The sequence below is a fragment of the Ixodes scapularis genome, unplaced genomic scaffold (genome assembly GCF_016920785.2).
Source record: "Ixodes scapularis isolate PalLabHiFi unplaced genomic scaffold, ASM1692078v2 PGA_scaffold6__148_contigs__length_123643588, whole genome shotgun sequence".
NCBI lineage: Eukaryota > Metazoa > Arthropoda > Arachnida > Ixodida > Ixodidae > Ixodes > Ixodes scapularis.
The window spans coordinates 26,300,841-26,322,031 of NW_024609881.1; the positions used below are offsets into that span (position 1 = coordinate 26,300,841).

The 21,191-nt window shown below is 49.5% G+C and overlaps 1 protein-coding gene across 1 annotated transcript in view; it reads left to right on the top strand.

The window, feature by feature from the left end:
- Positions 1–8,549: 8,549 nt before the first annotated feature.
- Positions 8,550–21,191, top strand: part of LOC8038260 (motile sperm domain-containing protein 2-like) — a 32,947-nt gene continuing 20,305 nt past the window's right edge. Inside the window, exons 1-2 of the mRNA XM_029990059.2 lie at positions 8,550–8,743; positions 20,699–21,052. Coding sequence (XP_029845919.2) covers positions 8,550–8,743; positions 20,699–21,052 — 548 coding nt within the window. The remainder of the gene's footprint in view (positions 8,744–20,698; positions 21,053–21,191) is intronic.

The window sequence follows — 21,191 nt, forward strand, 5'->3', positions numbered from 1 at the left end:
TTTCGGGCCGTCTGGCACCCACTTATCGTGATATGAATGGGGAAGTGGTCGCTTCCTCTGGTATCTGGTGCTGTTTCCCAAGTCAGCTCCAGCGATGGTGTGTGGGCTGTGACGTCGAGGACACTATACGTTCTAGTGGGCCTGAAGAAGGTAGGCGCACCGTTGTTCGCGACAACCAGTCCGAGCTCTTCTATCATTTGATTGAGGACGACTCCCCGCTTATTGGTTTTCTGACTTCCCCATGCCTCGCAGTGCGCCTTGAAGTCACAGCACAGTCAAAGGTCTCCCTCAATGCCTTTAATCACTCTACAATGTCCTTCGTCGGCAACGGCGTACCATCGGGACGTACGTATCCGACGAGTACATGCAGCGAGCGATTTCCGGGGCTGACTTTTGCGGCCACGAATTCCGCCGATAATGTACACAGTCGGCTGGTGTCAACTGGGACGTGAGGCACCCCTCGTCGTATAAAAAGAGCCGCGCTCCCATGGAGGAAACTTCGTATGAATTGGGTTGTAAGTTTCACGTATCCAGGAAAAGTTTGCTTCCCCGGTAACCCAGCTTCTGCGAGTGCCAGCACAGGGCTGGGATAGCGTTGCAGGTGCAGGCTGAGCTCACTGTGTCTGACGGAGAGGCCTCGGCAATTCCACTGCGGCACAGTTGGTACGTCACTCCGCCTCGGGTGGGGCTCTTCCTTAGGACAACGGGTTACTGCTGTGAGAGATTGGTGTTGTGGGCGCATGGTGCGTGCTCAGACGGACTGTGGGGCGATAGCCTCGAGACTTTCGCTGACGGCGTCAAGAACTTCCAGTGAGAACTTTGCTTCTGGTGTGTGGCCCCGTGCATGGGCCAGCTGCCTTCTATATTGCGCGAAACAAGCGTAATACCATTCGGAACAAAGCGACGTCAGCTCTCTCCATCGTCGCGGGAACATTGCCCTGAGCCCTTCGTGCGACATTAGCATAGCGGCGGCCCTTGTCCTCCAGCGTACGTAGTGTCGTCAGGCCGGAGACCGCGGCTGTGATTCTTCTTTGGAGGGTGAGTGGTATCATGGTCCCTCCTTTTCTCCCTCCCTTCGGTCTGACTCCCTGGCAGCGGCGGGAAATCTGTTAAGGATAGCCTCTGTTGGGACCTCGTCCTGCGAAGTTCTGTGTCTGCTGCTTGCGCAGCGTTTCGGTGACCCTTGCTGGTGTTCTGCTTGCGTATAGCCGCTTTTGCTTCCGAGTGGGTGTACGACGTTCTGGCGCGCATCTTGCACACACGGCGTTCTTTCCTCAGGACTGGGCACTGGCCGGAAGTTGCTGCATGGCCCTTTCCGCAGTTGACGCAGCGAGAAGTTTCACTGTCACACGCCGTGGATTCATGCCCGCCCGAGCACTTGGTGCACGTCTGCTCCTTTTTTTTTTTTTTTCCTTTATTTGTTTCGCGGAAAAATCCGCGTGGGGGGCAGAGATAAAGGCCTGGTGCCTGACAGAGCCTCTGCCACGTGCCCAGGCCGCTGCCACGTGTCAGGCCGCTGCCACGTGTCCGATTCTGTTGCATCGAAAGCACTGCAGTGGTCTTGCCACGTAGAGCGTGACTGGGTGACGCACGTACCCCATGTGGACGTAGTGCGGCAGGTCTTTGCCTGCGAAGGTGACTCGGACTGCGGAGCTGTTCCCCAGACGCCGCACGTCGAGGACTTGGTGAGCCGGGGCCCGCAGGGCTTCACAATTTCTTTATCCGGCAGTGCCTGGTCTACATCACGGACGACTCCCGCGATGTGGCGGACCCTCCAGGGTACGCGTGCGTCGACTGGCGTCTCACAGATCTTTTTAATTTGAAGGAGCGCTGGCACAGCTTCTTCCGTCAGGACGTCAACCGCTATCAAATTTTTCCTGCCGTTGACCCTTATCTCCTTGACTTGTTGGGAAGCAACGGAGCCTAAGAGGGCATTCAAATTAGGTCTGCTGAGCGCCCGGACGCTGGTTTTGTCTGTCGGTCGGAACAGCACCATGCATCCATTGGCCGCGTTTTTAGATGACGTGCGAGACCCCCAGGAAACCACGGTGTCACCGCTGTTTGTCGAGGCTCGCCGACTTTTTTTGGAGCTTACGGGGATGAAAACGTCGTCGGTGTCGTTTCTGTCACTGCTCAAGCGTATCGCCTCTTCTTCCATGCATGACTCGACGTCGGAGAAAGTTTCATCCGACATGACCGACGAGGGTGGAGAGCTGGTGTTGCAGTCCCTTTTCCGGTGCCGCCGTCCCGGAGTTGCCGGTAAGGCCGCGATTTGATGTGTCCGGCCAGGTCTTGCAGACGCGCCTCCCGAAGCGGCGGCCATCCCCTTCCGCTCTTGATTGCGTTGTCTGCAGCTCTTTCCGCACAGAAAAAAAAAACTGCAGGCTGCCCTCAGCGAAAAGAGACTAGAAGGACAAGATGCATGTCCGAACTGTAAAAGCGAAACCCGCTCCGTAGTCCCTTGGGGGAATGGTTTTCGATTTATGTTTTAGACATGCATTAAAGTTCTTTCTGCAGAATCGGCGTGTGACGCGCGGTAGGCAGCGCACTCGTTTTATACACTCATGATGTGGTGCCTCCTTCTCCCCATTGGCTCCGCCATCACGTGCCCATTGACACACGCAGAAGGCAACACCTTTAGTCAGCCAAATGGCTGCGACGTGACGTGTGAAATGACGCACGCACTAGGTACACCTTTAGTAATGGAGAACCATGGAACCGCCGTGGCTTCGGGGAAGCGTGCCGGTCACGCACCTCGGAGGACCGGGTTTGATTCCCACCTTGACCGAAATGTGCCAAAGTTTCTTCCCAAAGCCAAAGTTTCCAAAGTTTACAGGAACATTTCTGGTAAATTTGACCTCAATCCGAACATTTTTTTAAGTATTTTGTTCTTTCTGCCGTCGGCTATTCTTGGTACCATCGCTCAGTCACGCCGCCGACGACGCCGGACTTTGGCGTAATGGGGCAAATTATCTTTTTATTAAAATCTCTTCTGAGGAGGCCATTAGCCTTTTTTTTAAAGTAGTCAACGATGTGCAGGACTAGTGTAATCATAAAAAAGCAATTATACAAAAAGAATAAAATTTACGTTAGCTAATCATCGTAATCACAATAATTCATATCAACGTCATCAAAAGTTTCAAATAGAAATCATTCACATCGACATCATCGAGATCATATTTATTAACATACCATGTCAGCGTTAACGTGAAATTCTTCTTCTTCTGTTGCATTCAAACAGAGAATGTATGGAAAGATACACGAAAGACATTGCTATATTTTTTTTTTCAACGTCAAAGTAGCACAAAAAAAATTATGAATGAAAAAAATATGTCAAAAGCAACATAAAAAAAAAACATTTCGAAATTCGCTAGCCATTCGCGGAACCATTTTAAAGTTTAGGTCACTGAAGCTGAGAAATACGGTTTTACTCTTTTCTTGAACATGCTGATTTTTCGACGTTGGTGTACTATTTCAACGATATTGGGGTAGTTATTTATAAGGTCAGATAATTGGTAATCAAGTTTATTCAAACTATTATCATGATTATGAGTCTTGAAAAAAAAATTCTCGTATTGTTTGTTTTAACATAAATTAAAATGGAGTCAAGGACTACAAGTATACAGAAGCACGAACACGCATACCAAAGACACATGGCCACGGTGCATGGTTGGCGCTCGATTAATTTAGCCGGCGACAGCAAACGCACTAAACGACGTTGAACTCCGTGACGTAGTGTTGTTTTTTTTTGTTTTTTTTTTTGGCTCTGCGTGATTGGCCTCATTGACCTGTTAAGTCGGCTGTGCTCTGACTTACACCTAAAACGAATTTTAATGTTTATGTCGTGCAAAAGCTTTTTTCGTTCACGAAATGCTGACAAGCCATGTCTCATATATGTTCTTTATAGTTTGATAACATTCTTGACTGATTGATTGAATCTGTTTTCAGTTCTTGAGTAGTGAAAACAATAGCTACTGACTCGTGAGCCCCTAGCGAAATCGCTTTGCCAACCCTGCAGCACCGGAACAAAGCTAGTATCAAAAAACATAATTTGCCGAACTTGGCATTCTCGCTCGTGTAGATAAGCTAGCTGGGCTCCGCTTCTAGGCTAATTGGGCACTGCTCGCATCACTGCACGTTTGCTGGTAGATGTGTCAGCGAGAGCACGCGCTGAGCGCTGAACGTGCAAGGGCGAGCAGCAAAAAGAAAGTATTTAAGAGCAGAGGAGGAACGCTAGTGGCACGAGCCAGTTTTCTGGCCACACGGATGAGTGCCGCCATCTAATCGTTGAACTAATGGCTTGTTCAAGATGGCCGCCGTGGGACCGCCGCCTTAACAAAATTACATTACAGCTCGGCCGATCCGCGTGTTTAATACGCCACGCTGCATTGTGCACCTGCCACGTGGAGAACCAGTATCGCGAGCTTATTCGCCGAGCGGTGAATGGCATTCGATCAAAATGACATTTAAGGTCTGTTCCCACGATGCATCTTTTAGGCGCGCAGCAGTTTCGCGACACTCAAGTTTCGAGAAATGTGCTCGTTCACATGTACCACTTCACGTGCAACAACGATGACGTTTAGACTCGCGAAAATAGTTTGGGTGTTGACCATAAAGTGGCGCTTCAGTTAAAAGCCAACATCATCATCATCACCATTAGCCATTCAGCGTCGTGTCATTTACTTTCATTTACTTAATTTACTCTTAAATTGTCACTTACTAGTGGTTGAATTGTCATTTACTGCCATTTAGTTTATTTACTGTTGAATATGTATAATTTGGATGGAGGTTGACAAAGAAGAAGACTGCCGTGGAAGTAAATGTGAGCTGTACGCTGTACTGGTTTGAGTCGTTACTGATTACGTCACTTTTTGTTTCCTTGTCTCAAGGTTTTATTTCTTAATGATGACTAAAAATAGACGCGAATTATCATCATCACCAATTACGTCTTCGTCCATCGCTGGATTTTTCTCCGATATGCTACTCACGTTTCCTTCAGTGGTGCTTGACGTGCTTGCGGAAGCGCCGGCAGTATCCATCGTTCGTGGTTTCGGTTTTTTTCGGATTTGGCTCGACTACAACACCGGCAGTGAAGTGGTCTTCTCAAACAGCTCGCTCCCCCCTCAAAGGCCACGTGAGAGCGTTTCTGAGCGGCCATTGGCGGCACCCTCAGAGTGATTGACAGGACTCGGCAAAGTTTCAGCAAAAGCTCGCTCCAGAAGCGAGGTGTGCGCGCAACTTTTTTTAGATGCGCGCGTCCTTTTCGGACTCGTTCAGACGGCGCAACCATTTCGCGAAACTAGGTTTCGCGACACTAGATGCGCGAGAAAAATGCATCGTGTGAACGGGCCTTTATACCCGTGCCCTTCCCCTCCGACAGGAGTATTAGCCTGTCTGTGGCATGGTCTACACGGTGCACGGCTGGGGATATCTGTTTCTCAGGAACACCTATCGTTGCGTGGAGCCGACAAGCTGCAGTATCAGTAGCACGCAGCAGGGTACATCGCTTTCATGTTTGCTTGGATCGAAAGAGCGCATTTCTCAGGCACGGAAGCGCAAAGGCGTTTTGTTAGACCCGACTGCTCTTGTGCCATCGTCCAAAAAAGGCGCGTTCTTGAATCATTCATACTTAGCCACAATGCTGGAAGCCGACACCTCAGGTCACGAGTCTGTCAGGCGACAACCTTTTGGCGACTCGATTGCGCGAGACCCACGAGGAGAGCAGGTCAGGACCAGAAAAGGCCACCTAAAGCCCCTTGATGTTTCAAAAGTAGCGGAAGGTGTGTTGATGCAGGAGGCACGAGCAACATGCAGCCCTTCGGAAGATCATTGCGGAACAGCGCAGCTATAGCTATAGACGCTTTCAGGTAGCTGTGCATGGGCGCCGCCATATCCGACCTTCAGTTTTACATTCCTCTTATTCCGTTCGCTTTACTTCATCATTACAACAGCAGCACCGGTTATCGCCACTTTAGGCGCTACTGCGCCCCTCTTCCCAGCATAGGCCTCTGTGGAGGCTCGTAAGCGCCCGCTTCAGGGGCTCAGCATTTCGGTAAAACAAGAGAAGGTCGGCTATGGCGGCTCCTAGGTGGCTCAATCTGGCGCGTGATTAAAGCGTCTTATGGTATATTCGGCTGGTCGTTTTTCGGCATCTTGGAGCGCTCTGAAAAGCCGGTGTGCATTCGACTGGTCGATGCCAGGCGCTCCAAGTATATTCGCCTTGTTCTTTCGGAGCGCTCTCGAAGCTCCGACTCTCACCGGCCTCCGAATGGGAGCGGTTTGAGGCGCTCTGCCTTGGAAGTGGGAGCGCGCGAGAGATCTGGCTGCCGACCGGTCACGTGACTCCAACCATTCCGCCATTTTGCTTTTGTGTCGGAAGCGGACGGCGAGAACGCAGCTACTCCGCAAAAAGAGGGCTGCGAAAAACAGCCGTCAAGCCTAGTTCACATGCAGCGGTTTTGGCCCTAGAGCGGCGCGATTTCTGCCGTCGCGGCGCTCTGGCCAGCACCAGCAATTCTGCGGCACGAGCGCCGCGACGGCAGAAATCGCGCCGCTCTAGGGCCAAAACCGCTGCATGTGAACTAGGCTTCAGCAACAAAATGGTGAGTTGGGCCAGTTGGTTCATAATGGAAAAAAGACAAGCGCCGAAAGACCAGGACAAGGTAACACAAGGGGCGCCTTGTGTTGTCGTCTTCTTACCTTGTCCTGGTCTTTCGGCGCTTGTCTTTTTTCCATTCTAGGCTTCAGCCTCGACGCCGTCACCGTTGTGTTGTGCTCCCCGAATTGAGGTGAAATGTCGTTGAAACGAAGACGTTTAATGTTAGTGGTGGCACCGCCAGTGCTGCTGGCGAAGCTAGCAGACAGCGACAACACCAGCAGCTCGGACTGCGACGACGAGGACAGTGTTTGCGAAGCGAAGTTTGCCGAGTTGTTTGACACACCTTGTACCTAACGTTGCCTTGTACCAACGTTGCCTTGTACCAACGTTGCCTTGTACGGTGCCCAAGGTCAAGGCTTATATTTTCATATTGCGAACCTACTCGGACAAAGCGGTAAGTACAAAAGTACGAGAGTTTTCAAGCTGTAATGTTGACTTTTTTTTATAGTTTCGCAGGAACTTCCGCTTGGCACGGCTGGCCTGCGATGACCTTATCAGCGTCCGCGTTGACGGTTGCCATTTTTCAAGGATTTACGGATGGATGGATCACTGAATACTGCTCAACCCTTTGAATCCAAAGAGCAAACGTTCCGCTAGAGGGCGGCTCGCGCCGTCCTCTAGTGGCGCACGCCACCCTCTATCCGCTCGGCTTGCCGCTCTGAAAAGTTGAAGAGCGTTCGGCTGGGCGCGCCGATTCTCTCGCTCCGATGCGGAGGCACTCCGGGATCTGGTAGCTACGACTCGGATGATTGGAGTGCTCGAAAGTGACCAGCCGAATATACCATTAGCGAAGCACTGAGCTAGATTTCAGACGCCATGTTCTTCCCCGAAGTGGCGCGCGGCACGTGTCTCGAGCATTTCCACAACAACGAATGGCGCCACTTTTCCCAAGGCTTTAAAGGGATGCTGAACTAAAATTTGAATGTCACAAAATAAGGTAGCAGGAGTGTTTAGCGGGACGCCACAACCCACAAAACACAACTTATAAAGAGGTATCTCGAACGGTTGACTGTAATTTTGTAAATAATGATGCGATTGAATGAGAAAAAATGATGCGATTGAGTGAGAATGATGCAACTGAGTGAGAATCGCGACATCGCGTTTCCTGCAGATTGGTTAAAAAGGAGGGGAAACGGCCTTCCTTCCTTCCCTCTTCGCGTCCTCGCAGAGTCAAAGCGAGAAGAGGAGGAAACGAGAATCGCGTCGTCACGAGCCTTTTTGGCCTTGTTCCAGCGCGCTTTTATTTCACAAAAATACGACCATTCCTTGGGGATATCGCTTTATGGGTGATGCTTTTCGGTTTGTAGCGTCCCGCCTAGCGCTTCTACGTTGTTTTGTGAAATCAAAATTTCGCTTCAGCATCCCATTAAAGCCGCCGCGCCTTGCGTGCCGTTCATTGATATTCGGATATCCTAGAAAAAAAAAAAAAAAGGTCTTTAGGCAGCTTTGCGGAGTCATAGCATGACGAAACGCTGCGGCCGCGGCCATAGATGCGCGCTGGCACAGTCTTCCGTGTGCAGGTCAGGATTACAGTAGGTCGTGGTCTATTGGATGTAGTAAACCCAGCCTACGGGTGCGGATTATATGAATGCGGTCATAGCTCATCGAATTGAGCAGGGTCCAGTCACACGCAGACTCACTCCATACTCCTTCCTCTTATAATCATCTACAACCAATCAAAATAGTCGAATCTAAATTCGATGCGCGTCGCATCTATGCAAGCGAATGCAGGTGACAACCTCCGTCACGGGTGGAAGATGGCACCTCCGATTTGGTCGCCTGCGGTGCATAATGTTGACAGCTGATAGGAATTTAGCTAATGGCAGAAAGGTGAGCGAAGAAGATGAAGACAAAGTCTCAACGAGCACAGCGGGGAGGGTCGGCATAGACCATGGCTCCTCAGCCGCCGTACCCCGACGTGTTCGGTGAGAGTCGCTACTACATCACCAGCGAACACATGAAGGCCTTCAGGGCGAGGCTCTTCAGCGACGCCCGCAGGAAGGACACGGCCTGCTACCACCCGGACGACAAGCAGCGCCTGCTCAGCAGCGACGAGTACTGCTGGCGCTTCATCGTGCACAACAGGTATCCAGCGAGTCCTTATATGTGTGCTCTAAGCTCAGAACTATGGACGCGCGCAAGCCGAATTGGGGCTGCCATTGCTGACCTTCTCGTGTCTCACTCAGATATCCAGTTGGCAGTTGCTGAACCGAGTGTTGATGAACATACAAAGGATGTCTGGAAATCAGGACCCTGCAGTGTCTAAAAGGGTAATGCTCTGTCTTCTTACCCTTGTGATGAAGTGATGCGACAGGAATAAGAAAACAAAAAGTGAAGGTCGGTTAGGGCTGCGCCGTTTCACAGCTGCCGGAACGCGTCTCTACATAGCTTGAATGTGACAGCATTTCTGGCCACGTCAGTATTTTATGCGCCTGGAGCACTCAGTTTACCGTGTTAGTTTCACACCGCCCAAGTTGCAGTTGCGAAGCAACCAGTATGTGGAAATAACCGTCAGTGCCCAGCAATGGCGACACTTGCAACCTATGCGTACTCTGTTCACCCTTAACCTCAGAATGCTGTATAGAAGCTGCGTGCTCGTTGGACCAATCAAACGCCGCCCTTTCATGACGTGACTCTGCTCAGCTGCATGTGGGTATGCAGTCACGTGGCGAAACGGACTCTACACTTGTGGCGCCCTCTCCCGATAGGTGCAGCAAGTAGACGACACACTCTGTCGTCTGCTCAGTATTCAGTATTCAGTTCCAGCAAAGACTTTTTGTAACAGAGTGGTTGCTCCTCTGGGGAGCGTCACAGGCACGATTTAAACGTGTTTAAAAGCTAGCAATGTCTATCCTTAGAATAACACGGCTCACACGTGAAAATAGATAAACAAAGAAAAATACAGGAAACATAACTACGCAGTTAATCGATGATACAGTCTGGCAAGACGACCACTCCGAGTACGGCGTAGGGCACCATACACTATAAAAAGAAAAAAGAAAGAAGCGCGGCTATAGTCCTTTAAGAAGCAAATGCATGCACCCCCCCCCCCCCCCCTTTTGTCTCCTGAAGGACATACAGGGGCGGAAGAAACCGTTGTTCCCTCAAAGTTGAACTCCAAGGACTAGCCGTTCCGCCCTTGAATTTACACCCCTGGGACGTTGCGCCCTTCCATTTAGACCTCTAACCGTATACCGCCCCCGCATTTAGACCCTTAGGACCATTAGGTCATTGGGACTAAGTGCCAATCCTTTGGATTTTATACCCAGCCGCTAATTTTAGAACCCTTGTTTTAGTCCCTTTGCACTACAAGTTGTACCCCACAAATTGCACCTCACTGAAGAAATGTACCTCATGTAGACATACTGGTTGCCCAGTGTCCTGCGATCTCAGAAACAAAGTCTGACAGTTTAAATCTAACGTAGCTTCATTGCCTCGTGGCTACACATCTTTATTCAAGTATGGCCGAAGTCGAATTTTCTAAGCCGCACAATCCACGGCAAAAGCACAGACTCTTTGCAAATGCGCCAGATTACTGCGGTCTTAGCCAGGTGACGAGCCAGTGAAGTGGGTCTTGAGGAGCTTCCACAAAGGCCAGTGCTGGGGAGAAGTACGCTGTAGAATCTAAGATGGCAATAACTTGCCCTGTTGTGGTCATGATGAAATGAAGTAAACGTAATAAGAGGAAACAAAAAATGAAGGTCGGTTATGGCGGCGCCCATGTACATCTGCTGCAAAGCGTCTACGAGGCCGAATTCCGAAGGCGGCACTTGGGTCGACGATGCCTAAGACACCGCGACGTCTGTCGAATTCGGTTATGCTCCAAAGCGCCGTTTTTTTTTTTTTTTGTTTTTTTTTTTTTTTTGTACACCGACAGCTGCTTGCCTATTCGCGAGAGGTTTGAATTATTGGTAACACTCCGGCAGTGTGAAATACATAATCACTCGACAAAAAAATTGGGGATAACTCGCTCATCATCAAATGCAGGCAGGAGGTGTAAGTGTCGCAACGGTTCACCTAAAGAGACACTGTCACCCCCCAAAATGTAACTTTTATATTTTGCCAGGCGATTCATTATGGTGTCAAAAGTGTACCCAATTAATATATTGCTACAGTTACACGTATATTTTAATAAAAAGAATGCAATGGGTCGAAAACTAAACTGGACTGGAAAGGAAAAATATAGGAGGCGATAGGTGGCTGAAGTCACGTGACTGTCATACGTCGTTTTACCTTTGTTTACCAATCAACGTATTTGCAGATTTTTAGAAGTCTAAAAAATTGGGTTTTGTATTTCTTTTCTATTTTTAATGTTGCGTGTGTGCCTTCGATGACCCGCGACTTTGATTATATTTGGTGGTTGTGAGAAAACGGCACGTGAGCGCGACTTGAACCGGCTAGCTCTCGATGGGCGGTTTTCGGACGAAAAGAAAACGAATTTCGATACGCGAATTATTTTCTGGGTAATTGGGCTCTCATATGTCATGTACAAATAAAACCCGTGGCGAGCATAAATACCCTGTCAATGTCCCTTTAAAACATGCGATCTCTTGGCAGCGGAGAAGCGCAATATTAGGAAGTTTTCACAGATCGTTTTTCCTATTCGGCTGTACTCTTCGCAACAAAGACGTCGCTAGAGCGCATGCCCGTCGCTGGCCTTCACTGCAGAGTTCCGCATCCCATAGTGGTTTCTGGAGAGCGTTGCGGGACGAAAGGGACGATGTACGAAATCTCCCTGTTAGCAGTCGCGTGCTCAATCTACCTTTCAAAGTGATAGCACGAGCTTCAACCAGCAACGCGAAAGTCTACGCCAACGCGCTGTTCACACCCAGGCCCGCCCAAAGAGTGCTCCGATAGCCACCAGAGAAGACGGAGAGAAGAGAGAGAGTCACAATCTTACCAGAGGGTGACTCTCTCTTGTGTCTCCCAGATTTGCCCATGCGTCGCTATTCTCCTCCCAGAACGTTATAAAAGATTAACCCCGCACTCAAAATTCCTTCAAAAGTAAGTTCCCTCTCCCTCTTTTATGGTGGCCAAAAGTACGCAATCTGACATCAGTGCAAGCCATGTATAGGGTCTACTAAAAGGCCTCTATTATGGTCAAGCGGCCGCTGTCAGGGTCTGAAAAACACAGAAATTGGGGAGTTATCCTACATCGCTCCCGCTGTCCCGCAAAGTTCTCCGCAACCCGCTACGATATCCGACACTCTACAAGCAAGGCTAGCGCCGCGCATGTGCAGTAGTGGCGTCTTTGTTCCGGAGAGATAGCGGATGGTGGGAAAACGGTCTACGAAAACTTCCTATCACTGGAAGTGGGAGTTTCGATCGCTATTATGAGGTAACCAGGACCGGCCTTACACCACGAAGCGTTATAAGCGAACTCCTGCCGTGGCGCGCCCCCCCCCCCCCCCCGGCCTTTCCTTTTTATACATCCCTATCTACAAAGATACATCACGTTGTAACTAAACATGTGAGTCGCTGGCCAACACGAGTGTTTTGTCAGACGAGAACCGTATTCCAGAAGCGAAGGGCGCTGCGCTCAAATAAATAAAAAACTTGAATTCACCCCTTAACCTTCACACCAACTCTGACTCTCAAACCGACGCTATTTTCTTAGAGTTCTCAAAAGCATTTTATCGCGTTCCCCACTGTCGTCTAATATTCAAACTCTCCACTCTTAATTTAGATTTGTTAACTCTTTCCTGGACTCGTAACTTGTTAACCCTTAGTGAACAATTTGCCGTAACTGGTGATTTTTAATCTTACACTACTGATGTGACCTCTGAAGTCCCACAGGGTACAGTTCTCGGACCCCTTCGTTTTGTTATCTACATTAACGACCTTCCAACAACTGTGCCATCTAACATACGAATTTTTGGTGACGATTGTGTGTTGTACAGAGACGTCAACATTCAAAATAACCATGATGTTCCCCAGAATGATATTAATACGGTTTTTGAATGGTGTATCATATGGCAAATGCAACTTAGCATCTTTAAACGTCATCTCTTTTTTTTCACTAAAAAGCATTCAGTCACGTCCTTTATATATGCCTTATGGTTCCCCTCTCCTCTGTCCTTTCCTACAACTACCTTGGTGTGCATCTCACCTCTAATCTCTCCAGGGTCACTCATATTAACACTATTTCTGTTCACTTCTCACGCACTTCTTGCAGTCGCTGTGGATCGTCACAGTATTCGATCCATTCCAACACAACGAACAACACTACTATTCACAAAGCTGCGAATAATACATCGACATTTCAAAGCTTACAAGGCTAAAACGTTCAATCGTTCACGTTCATCGTCGCCGTTCCTTCTTTTCTTTCCGTTTTTGTCCCGTGCGCACGTGCCAGCGCGGCTTAGCAAACTTCTTCTTTCTGCTTCTCCTCCCGGTTCGTCCAACGCCAACAGAGGTTTATTTGACGTTATTTGCAAAACACTCTCCACCGAATGAGTTCGAACCCATTTTAAATTTCAGTTGCTTCTATCGGATAGAGACATTGTACCGGTCGTTCCAGCAACAGTCACCTTTTTCAACGCACGACACATCAACTAATCTTTTCAGCCCGACCCAAAAACACCTCTTCAATCCTGCCCATCTTCCAGTGCAAACGCGGAAGCGGCTCCGTGAGCCGGACAAGCTGTCCAACCTCAATGGGTGCGGATTTCCGTTGCTTCCTTTTATAGGCGTATCGGTGCTCTCGCCAGGTCTCCCAAAATCTGTAAAGAAACTCTTTTCTATGTCTCCAAAGCTGGCGGTGCAGCTCAGGTGACGAAGCGAAGTCTTTTATCTCCGCCACCAGAAGCGCCGTCAGCCTTCGTCCCGTGAGGAAGCTTGCCGAAGTGAGCGACTCGCCATCGTCGATCTCGTTGTAGACAAACGTAAGAGACAGTGAATTTACCACGGCTTCGATCTTGCACATAACTGTGTGTAATTCTTTCGAGTCCAAACATTTCTTACCTATCACTTTCCTGAGCCCAACTTTTACCGATCGGACGAGTCGCTCGAAGCCACCTCATCATAGCACCCGCTCAACAATACAGCGCCACTCAATGTTCGCGTTGGCGAAGTGGTCGACTTCCTCAGGGTGTCGGAGCGTTTTTTTAGAGTCCGGCCAAGTCTCTGGATACCGTCTTGCACGACGCACGAGTACACGACGCAACACAAACCTCTTCGCGACACGAACCTTCGGAATGCAAGCCAGAAGCTTGTGGTCGAGATGTCCGGCACCAGCTCCAAGTTCACCGCGCGCGTGACGGCGCAGGTAAATAAAGCCATGTATGATTTACGCTTGAGTTCATTTTTTCGCACGTATGATCGTCCTCGCAAAGTCTATGCCGATCACTTCAAAAGGTCCGCCTGCGTGGTTTTTATTTATTAGAGCGCAGCTCTTAGGCGCCCGTTTCCGGCTTGAGCGGCGTCGGCGTAACCGCGCGATGCATTATGGGTAAATTTCCCCGCTAAATCTAGCGGAAAAATTTCCCCACTAAATCTAGCGGAAAAATTTCCCCGCTAAATCTAGCGGAAAAATTTCCCTGCTACATCTAGCGGAAAAATTTCACCACTAAATCTAGCGGAAAAATTTCCCAGCTAAATCTAGCGGAAAAATTTCCCCGCTAAATCTAGCGGGAAAATTTCCCCTCTAAATCTACTGGAAAATTTTTCCGCCAGATTTAGCGTGAAAATTTTTCTGGGGGTCACGTGACACCCCCAGGTCACGTGACCCCCAAAATCACGTGACCTCCCCGCCGCCCCCCCCCCCCCCCCCCCAGAGAAGACATCAACTTCAGTACCCTTCCCTCCTCCTCCTCAAGAGCTGCGCTCTAATTCGGTGTTACAGGGAGTTGTAAACGGCTTTTATTTATTTATTTATTTATTTATTTGAAATACTATCGGTCCTACCCAGGACCAAGATAGGAATGGATTTTCCACAACACAAAAAAATACACGCGCTCAAAATGCACTATCCAACACAACGATGAAATGACAACTCTAGGTACTTCTGTCAGAAAGTTCTAAAATAAAAGAACTAAACTCTTCTCGAGTTTCAGCGGTCACGACATGTGCCGGTAGCTTGTTCCATTCTCGCGCTGTTTGCAAGAAGAACGAATACCTAAAACAGTCCTTAAAACACTTCTGCTCTTCCACATAATGAGCATGCTTCGTACCCGGCAAAAGTTCCGTCCCTGCTATGGAGCATTGGCAGGAGTGGCATTGAACCTCTGGCAGGTAACGCCATCATGCATTACCTTCTTCACCAATAGGAAGTGTTCACTGGACGCCATATTTCTGGGTGCTGCTTAGAGCGCATGCTCAGAACGAGATCGCATCAATAGGCTGCTAAGACCGGCACTCTTGATGGTGCGGAAGGCACGTTTCAAAAGAACTGTGGAAGCTCGCCATCAGCACGCGCTCAGCATTCGCGCACACAGCTATGGCCGCCAGTGAATATTCCGTATTGTCTTCCGCGGATGATTCAGTACCTCTCGCGCAGCTGCATGAGAGTGTCTCGTGACACCCCGTGCATCATCTGTTGGGGAGCGTCGGTCGTGAGCAAGGTGCAGTCCCGATGCTCGTTGGACAACACAATGAGTTCACGTTCATCACGAGTTGTCAGGTTTGTTGATTAGATACGGCCTTTGATCCGGAGCACTCCCTCTTGGTTGACGAATGCGTTCGGTTGCTGGGAGATGTAGCCAACTTGGTTCGGTCCACGAGAGCGAAGCAGAAACAGTCGATCAGCTGTCAACAATCGGGTCATCATATCTGCGGTATTTTCCTTATTCTGGCAGTGGTGTCACTTTGCGTCCTTTGAGTTTGCTTGCATCTGTAGTACTCGGGTTTTCAGAAACATATTCCATCCGAATGGCTCTCCTTTTATCCATTGCAAAGTGATAATCGAATCCGTCTACTTCGTCCACCTGGATTTCGAGGCATGTCTTGACGCACTTCGGTAGACCAGGTTTGATCAAGCTTGCTATGAGCTCCAGTCTCGCCGCACTTCGTAAGCCATACTGTCGCCTTCTTTGTTCCGATGTCGTCAGTTGAGCAAAGAAAAATAATCGATTCGTAGGCGGAAGTGCTGGCGTCCGAGAACACATGCAACAACCGGTGGGCTATGATGCCGCTCAGTCAACTGTCGTAGTACCTGGGTACGTTTATCTGCCCCAGTTTCATGAGCTCGTCGCACCAAATGTTCCAGTCTTCCATCACTTCTCCGGACAGCGCATCATTCCAACGCAGGTTCGTCTTCCAGATTTCCTGAAACAAAATCTTGGCTCGCACCACGAAAGGGGAGAGGAAACCGATTGGGTCGTAGAGGCACGCCGTGGTCTGGAGTACAAATCGACTGGTGTTGCTGCGTTTATTCGTAAACTTGACCACCTGTTCTGTCATAAAAGACTGTTTGTCTTCCTTCGACACCCACGTTATACCCAGCACTTTCACCACTCCCGTCAGCTGTCCAATGGCTCTCTTTTCGGCGCCGTTGTCCTCCAGCATTTCATTTAGAACTGCGCTATTGGGGCCTCACTTATAAAGATTCATTCTAGCTACTCCGAATATTTCGATTGTCTCGGTGTAGAACCTCTGGGCCGTCTCCTGACTTTCTGTGCCGGTCAAGAGATCGTCAACATATTCTGATGTTTTTTCTTTTTCTTTTTTTTTTTCTTTCTTTTTTGTTTGTGGGAGCTCGCCTTACTCGCCTTTTATACCTTTGGAATGGTGCTGTGGGGTTGCTCCAAATAGAAAAGGACTAGACATGGTACCGAAGGTTACCCTTGTCCTACGCCTGACCTCGACATCTGGGGTAGGCTGCTCTAGGTGAGGCGACTCTTTGCACCAGAGAAACCGCCACGCGTAGTGCTTTTCCTCGTGTGCATAGATCTGAAGGAAGGCCTTCTCGACGTATGCAATTAGCGTTTTTTATATTTCCTAAACCTCAGGAATTGGGCCACCAGGTCTGGAGTCAGGTTTGGACCGCCTTCAAGGTTGTTGTTTAATGATCTGGAGTTCGGTCCGTGTAACGACGCGTTAAACATGGTCCTCATTTTTGTCGTCTCTCGCAGAACAGCTTGATGTGGCATATAATAAACACGCCCTTCTGGGCTTTTTGTGTGTTTAACCTTCTGAGCTAGCGTTATACTTCAGTTGCAGTCAGGTGGACCATGCCCTTTGGACTGGCAGAAGAAACATTCGAGGCCGTCCACAACACCATTCAGAGCCGCCGCAGTAGAGTTTAGTGGCCTGTCGTGATTAGTAGGCATCTTCTGCGCATCGCGCTTGGTAAAATGGGGGTGTGGATTTACCACCCCGTGCGGGACTTTGAAGTCATTTGGAAGAAAAGATGCACGCGAGGCGCCCACTGAAAGACACGTGCACAATTGCGAAAGACTAAACAACACCGCCAGATAACACACATAGAAATCACAGGGACCGGGAGACACGCTAGTCGCTGGCGCGAACGACGAAGCCCCTAAAAGGGTTGCGAGCAATTGCCGCGAGGGCGCGCCACGATCGTGGCCAAACTCTGAAAAAGGCTAATTATTTTGAGTCGACGTGAAATTTCCGCGAATGGAGCTATGTGACTTATTTCGCTCGAAACTAAAATTGTTGATAGTAACTCAAATGTTAAGATATTCACTGATCCAATCACGAAACCCAAGTAGTGATCTTTTGCGGGGCAATCTCATTCGTCACATTGCATAAAAAATCGAGTTGTCATATGAGTGTTCCGCGTGACGAGTATTCCGGCATGACAAGAGTTCCTCGTACGAAATGTCCCGTGACGAGTTGGCCCACCGGACGGGATCACCTATCGCCAGTTGGCCTGTGCTGTGACGGCTGGACTTGTGACGAGTTCTTCTAACCCGCCTTAATGTTTGCTTCATGCATAGGGTGACCAGACGTCCCGTTTTCGCCGGGGCAGTCCCGTTTTTTGAGGTCCTCTTCTGATTCTTTTTCCCCCCATATAAGTGCGTCGACTTTTACAACCGAGTTTTGCAGGATAAAGTCCTGCTTATGAGACTTCAGTCGTCGGCAAAATACGCCCACACCAACGAATGACCCGAAGCAGGACCTTCCAAATGAGTGAATGCAACTGAACTGTGAGTGTGACTGGCTTAGTGCACTATGGTAACGGTTTAAAATTAGAGTAGATATTTCCATTAAATTTTTTCTTCCAATCTTAAGCTTTAGTACACCCCCGCCCGCTGGAATGTCCCGTTTTCTACCTTGAGGAATATTGCCATCGTGGTCATATACATATTCATGTTTCGGACACTTGTACACAGTTCTTGTACGACCAACGAAAGGAGCGTCATACAAGGCAGACTGTCTTGTACGATGTATTGGTCGTCTGACCGCGGCCCTCTGAGTTCCGGGTTTCATTCTCGCATGTCGATCACAAAGTTTGGTCCATCGTGGAAGAAGTGTGGCGTGCTATCTAAAGTACGTTTATTTATCGCGGACAAACTGATGCGTTCTAAAAAACTATATGGTCATAAAATTACTCTTAGAAGTTGTTCGCGTTGTTCATGTTATGTTATTCTAGGATTCAAATTGTTAAAAAACCTTCAAGATTTCTTTTTTTTTTTTTTTTTTTTTGGAAGTCCCTGTTTCGAGGCGAAAAAGTAATTCATCGCCCATTTGCCTTTCTAGTGCTTTAGAGGACGATAAGGTTTGCGGCGAAAGAGTTGTTCATGAGCTGAAAGAGTTCTTAGGACGTCGAAGAACCTTTCAAGAACTGAGTTTTTTTTAGAGTATGGGCTCAAATTTAATTGATGTCTGCATGACTCTAACTTAATACTTATTCTTGAACTACACTTTTCGAGACGGTTCTATGCTATGTGGCATTCCACCCTGGCATTCTGGGGATGCACTTTTAGAGTGACCTTAGTCACCATTTTTGTATTCCGAACTGGGACTTTTCTTAGCTAATTTATTACTAAATTAGTTCAATATTATTTCTAGATCTCAGTTTTTTCATAAAGTGCGAGGTTAGACATTATAGATTCACCTTTCTGAAACAACGAAAGAGCAAACCCAGACAGAAGTCCCCTAAACAAAACTTTCCATATACAGCGAACAGGAGTTACTACAAAACAAAACATTGCTCCCCACGTAAACATAAAATTGACAGCTTATTTTGAAGAGGTATAATAGACGCCTTTCGGAAGGTACTTGCGGATTACTAGAAAGTCGGAACCGCTGCCACAAAGGCGAAACAACTGACATCGTGGAACGTGCAAGTCATTCCGTAAGATAGCAAACGTCAGAGCGCAGCCAACGCCGGGAGCCGACGACCAATCAAACAGCGTCGAAACTGCAACGCCACTGCGCGCTCAACTTTTCTTTTTTTTAGAGCGCGGCTCTTAGGCGCCCGTTTCCGGCTTGAGTGGCGTCGCCGTCGCCGTCGCCGTCGGCGTAACCGTGCGTTGCATGCAACGCGCATGGAAAGATTGCATGCAACGCGTTGCACGCAAGCGGAGTAAAGGGCCATACGCACATTCGCGTTTGAACGCGTTTGAGTGCGTTGCGGAGTCCTTGCGGCCAGGCGCGGTCGCTTGCAGAGCGACGCGCGCCTTCCCGCAACGCTCGGTAGCGCGACGCGAGCGAGTAGAGACTCGCTCAACTTTCCGAAGCGTTGCGGTGCGTTCGGGTGCGTTCGACCAATCAGAAGCCGAAAGAGGAGAGGGGGTGACGTGTTCGCTCGCCCCACCCGGCCGACTCGGCGAGACGTATCCGGTTCGCAAGTCGCAGTGCTTGCTTTTTCGTTTTGGGGAGCGGCAAGGACTGTATTTTCTAAGGCTGCGATGGTTCAAGCTTGACAAAACGTCGGGGAAGCCGGCGAGATTGTCTCAAGATCGAACACCGACGCCGTCGCCGTGCGCCGCCATGTTGCCTTGGATTTCGCTTACTATTGGTGAGCCACTAGCGACGATAGCGCGTTCTTATTGGCTCTTGACTGCGGTTGACTGCGTGTCAACGCAACTGTGCGTACAAGCTTGGCGCAAGCGGTCTTCGCAACGCAACGCGTCCGCTTGCCGCTACTGAACGCACCGCGCTCAAACGCGAATGTGCGTATGGGCCTTAACCGCGCGCTGCATGCGCGTTGTATGCAACCCTCGCGTTGCATGCGCGTTGCATGCAACGCGTTGCATACAAGCCACGTAACCTCGCGTTGCATTATGGGTAGTTTGCCATAATGACGTCATGAGGCGTACCCTCGTGAGTGTTACGAGGGTTACTTTCACGAGGGTTATGAGGGTTACCGTCACGAGGATCACGATGGTTACTCTCACGAGGGTCACGAGACTTACCCTCACGAGGGTTGCGGGGGTCAGTTACCCTCAAAAGGGTTCCCTCATGAGGGTCACGAGGGTTATTCTCACGAGGGTCACGAGGGTTACCCTCATGAGGGTTATGAAAGTTACCCTCACGTAACCCCCCCCCCCTGAGGTCACGTGACCCCCCCTGAGATCTCGTGACCCCTCCCTAAGGTCACGTGACCCCCCCCCCCCTGAGGTCACGTGACCTCAGGGAGTCACCTATCCCCTCAGTACCCTTCCATCCTCCTCCTCAAGAGCTGCGCTCTAATCCGGCTTTACCGAGAAATGTACGCGGCTTCCATTTTTTTCTATAAGTGTTTTTACATTTCTGATCTGAACAAGCGCATAAATTGTGCCGTGACGTTGCGGCTTTAGTCCGCCATTGTGCAAGTCCCAGAGCTGCGAGCAGAGGGCAGTATCTCGAAAGGGTTCTTAGAGTTCTTAGCTAAGAGCTTCGTACAAGTAGCGACATTTTTTGAAGCGCCGACTGCGTGACGGTACTGACTTTAGGAAGCGAATGGTGGCGCACAGCACGGGTATGAACTGAATGCCGCCATTTTGTTCCAGCGGAATGTGCTTTTTCATTTGTATTGGTTGTCGCTACTTGTAAAAGAGATATCAAGGGACTTTAAGGGGTCTGGCACTAAAAAGGTCAATAGCGTTAAACGTTTTAATGCTTAGCCTACTTTGTGCGCTCGTTTTTGCGCAGGCTTGACCTCGATCGCGCGGTGAAGATGGCAGACGCGTCGCTCAAATGGCGGGCCCAGGCTCGCCTGCACGAGCTCAGCGAGGCGAACATCCCCGAAGCCTGCCTTAGCGCGGGCTTCGCGTACCCCATGAACCTCGACCGCTACGGGAACCACGTGCTCCTGCTCAGGTTGTCGAAGACCGGGCGGCTGCCCCTCCAGGACGTGCGCCGACTGCTCATCTTCATGGTGGAGTCGCTGCTGCGCAAGCAGAACGCCAGCCGCATCACGCTCCTGGTGGACTGCGCAGCCGCGGACAGACGCCAGCTGGACCTAGCGCGCTTCCTGACGGCCATCTTCAGGTGTTACTACCCCAGGTGGGACGTTACGTTTCGAGTGGAAAAGTACAGCGCCTGTCCCGTCTTGGTTGTTTCCTCCTTCTTGTCTTTGTCGTTCTGCGCTGTTTTAATGTTTAGCCTGCACCAAAAGCCCAGCTTTCAACTTTGGAGACCCTTT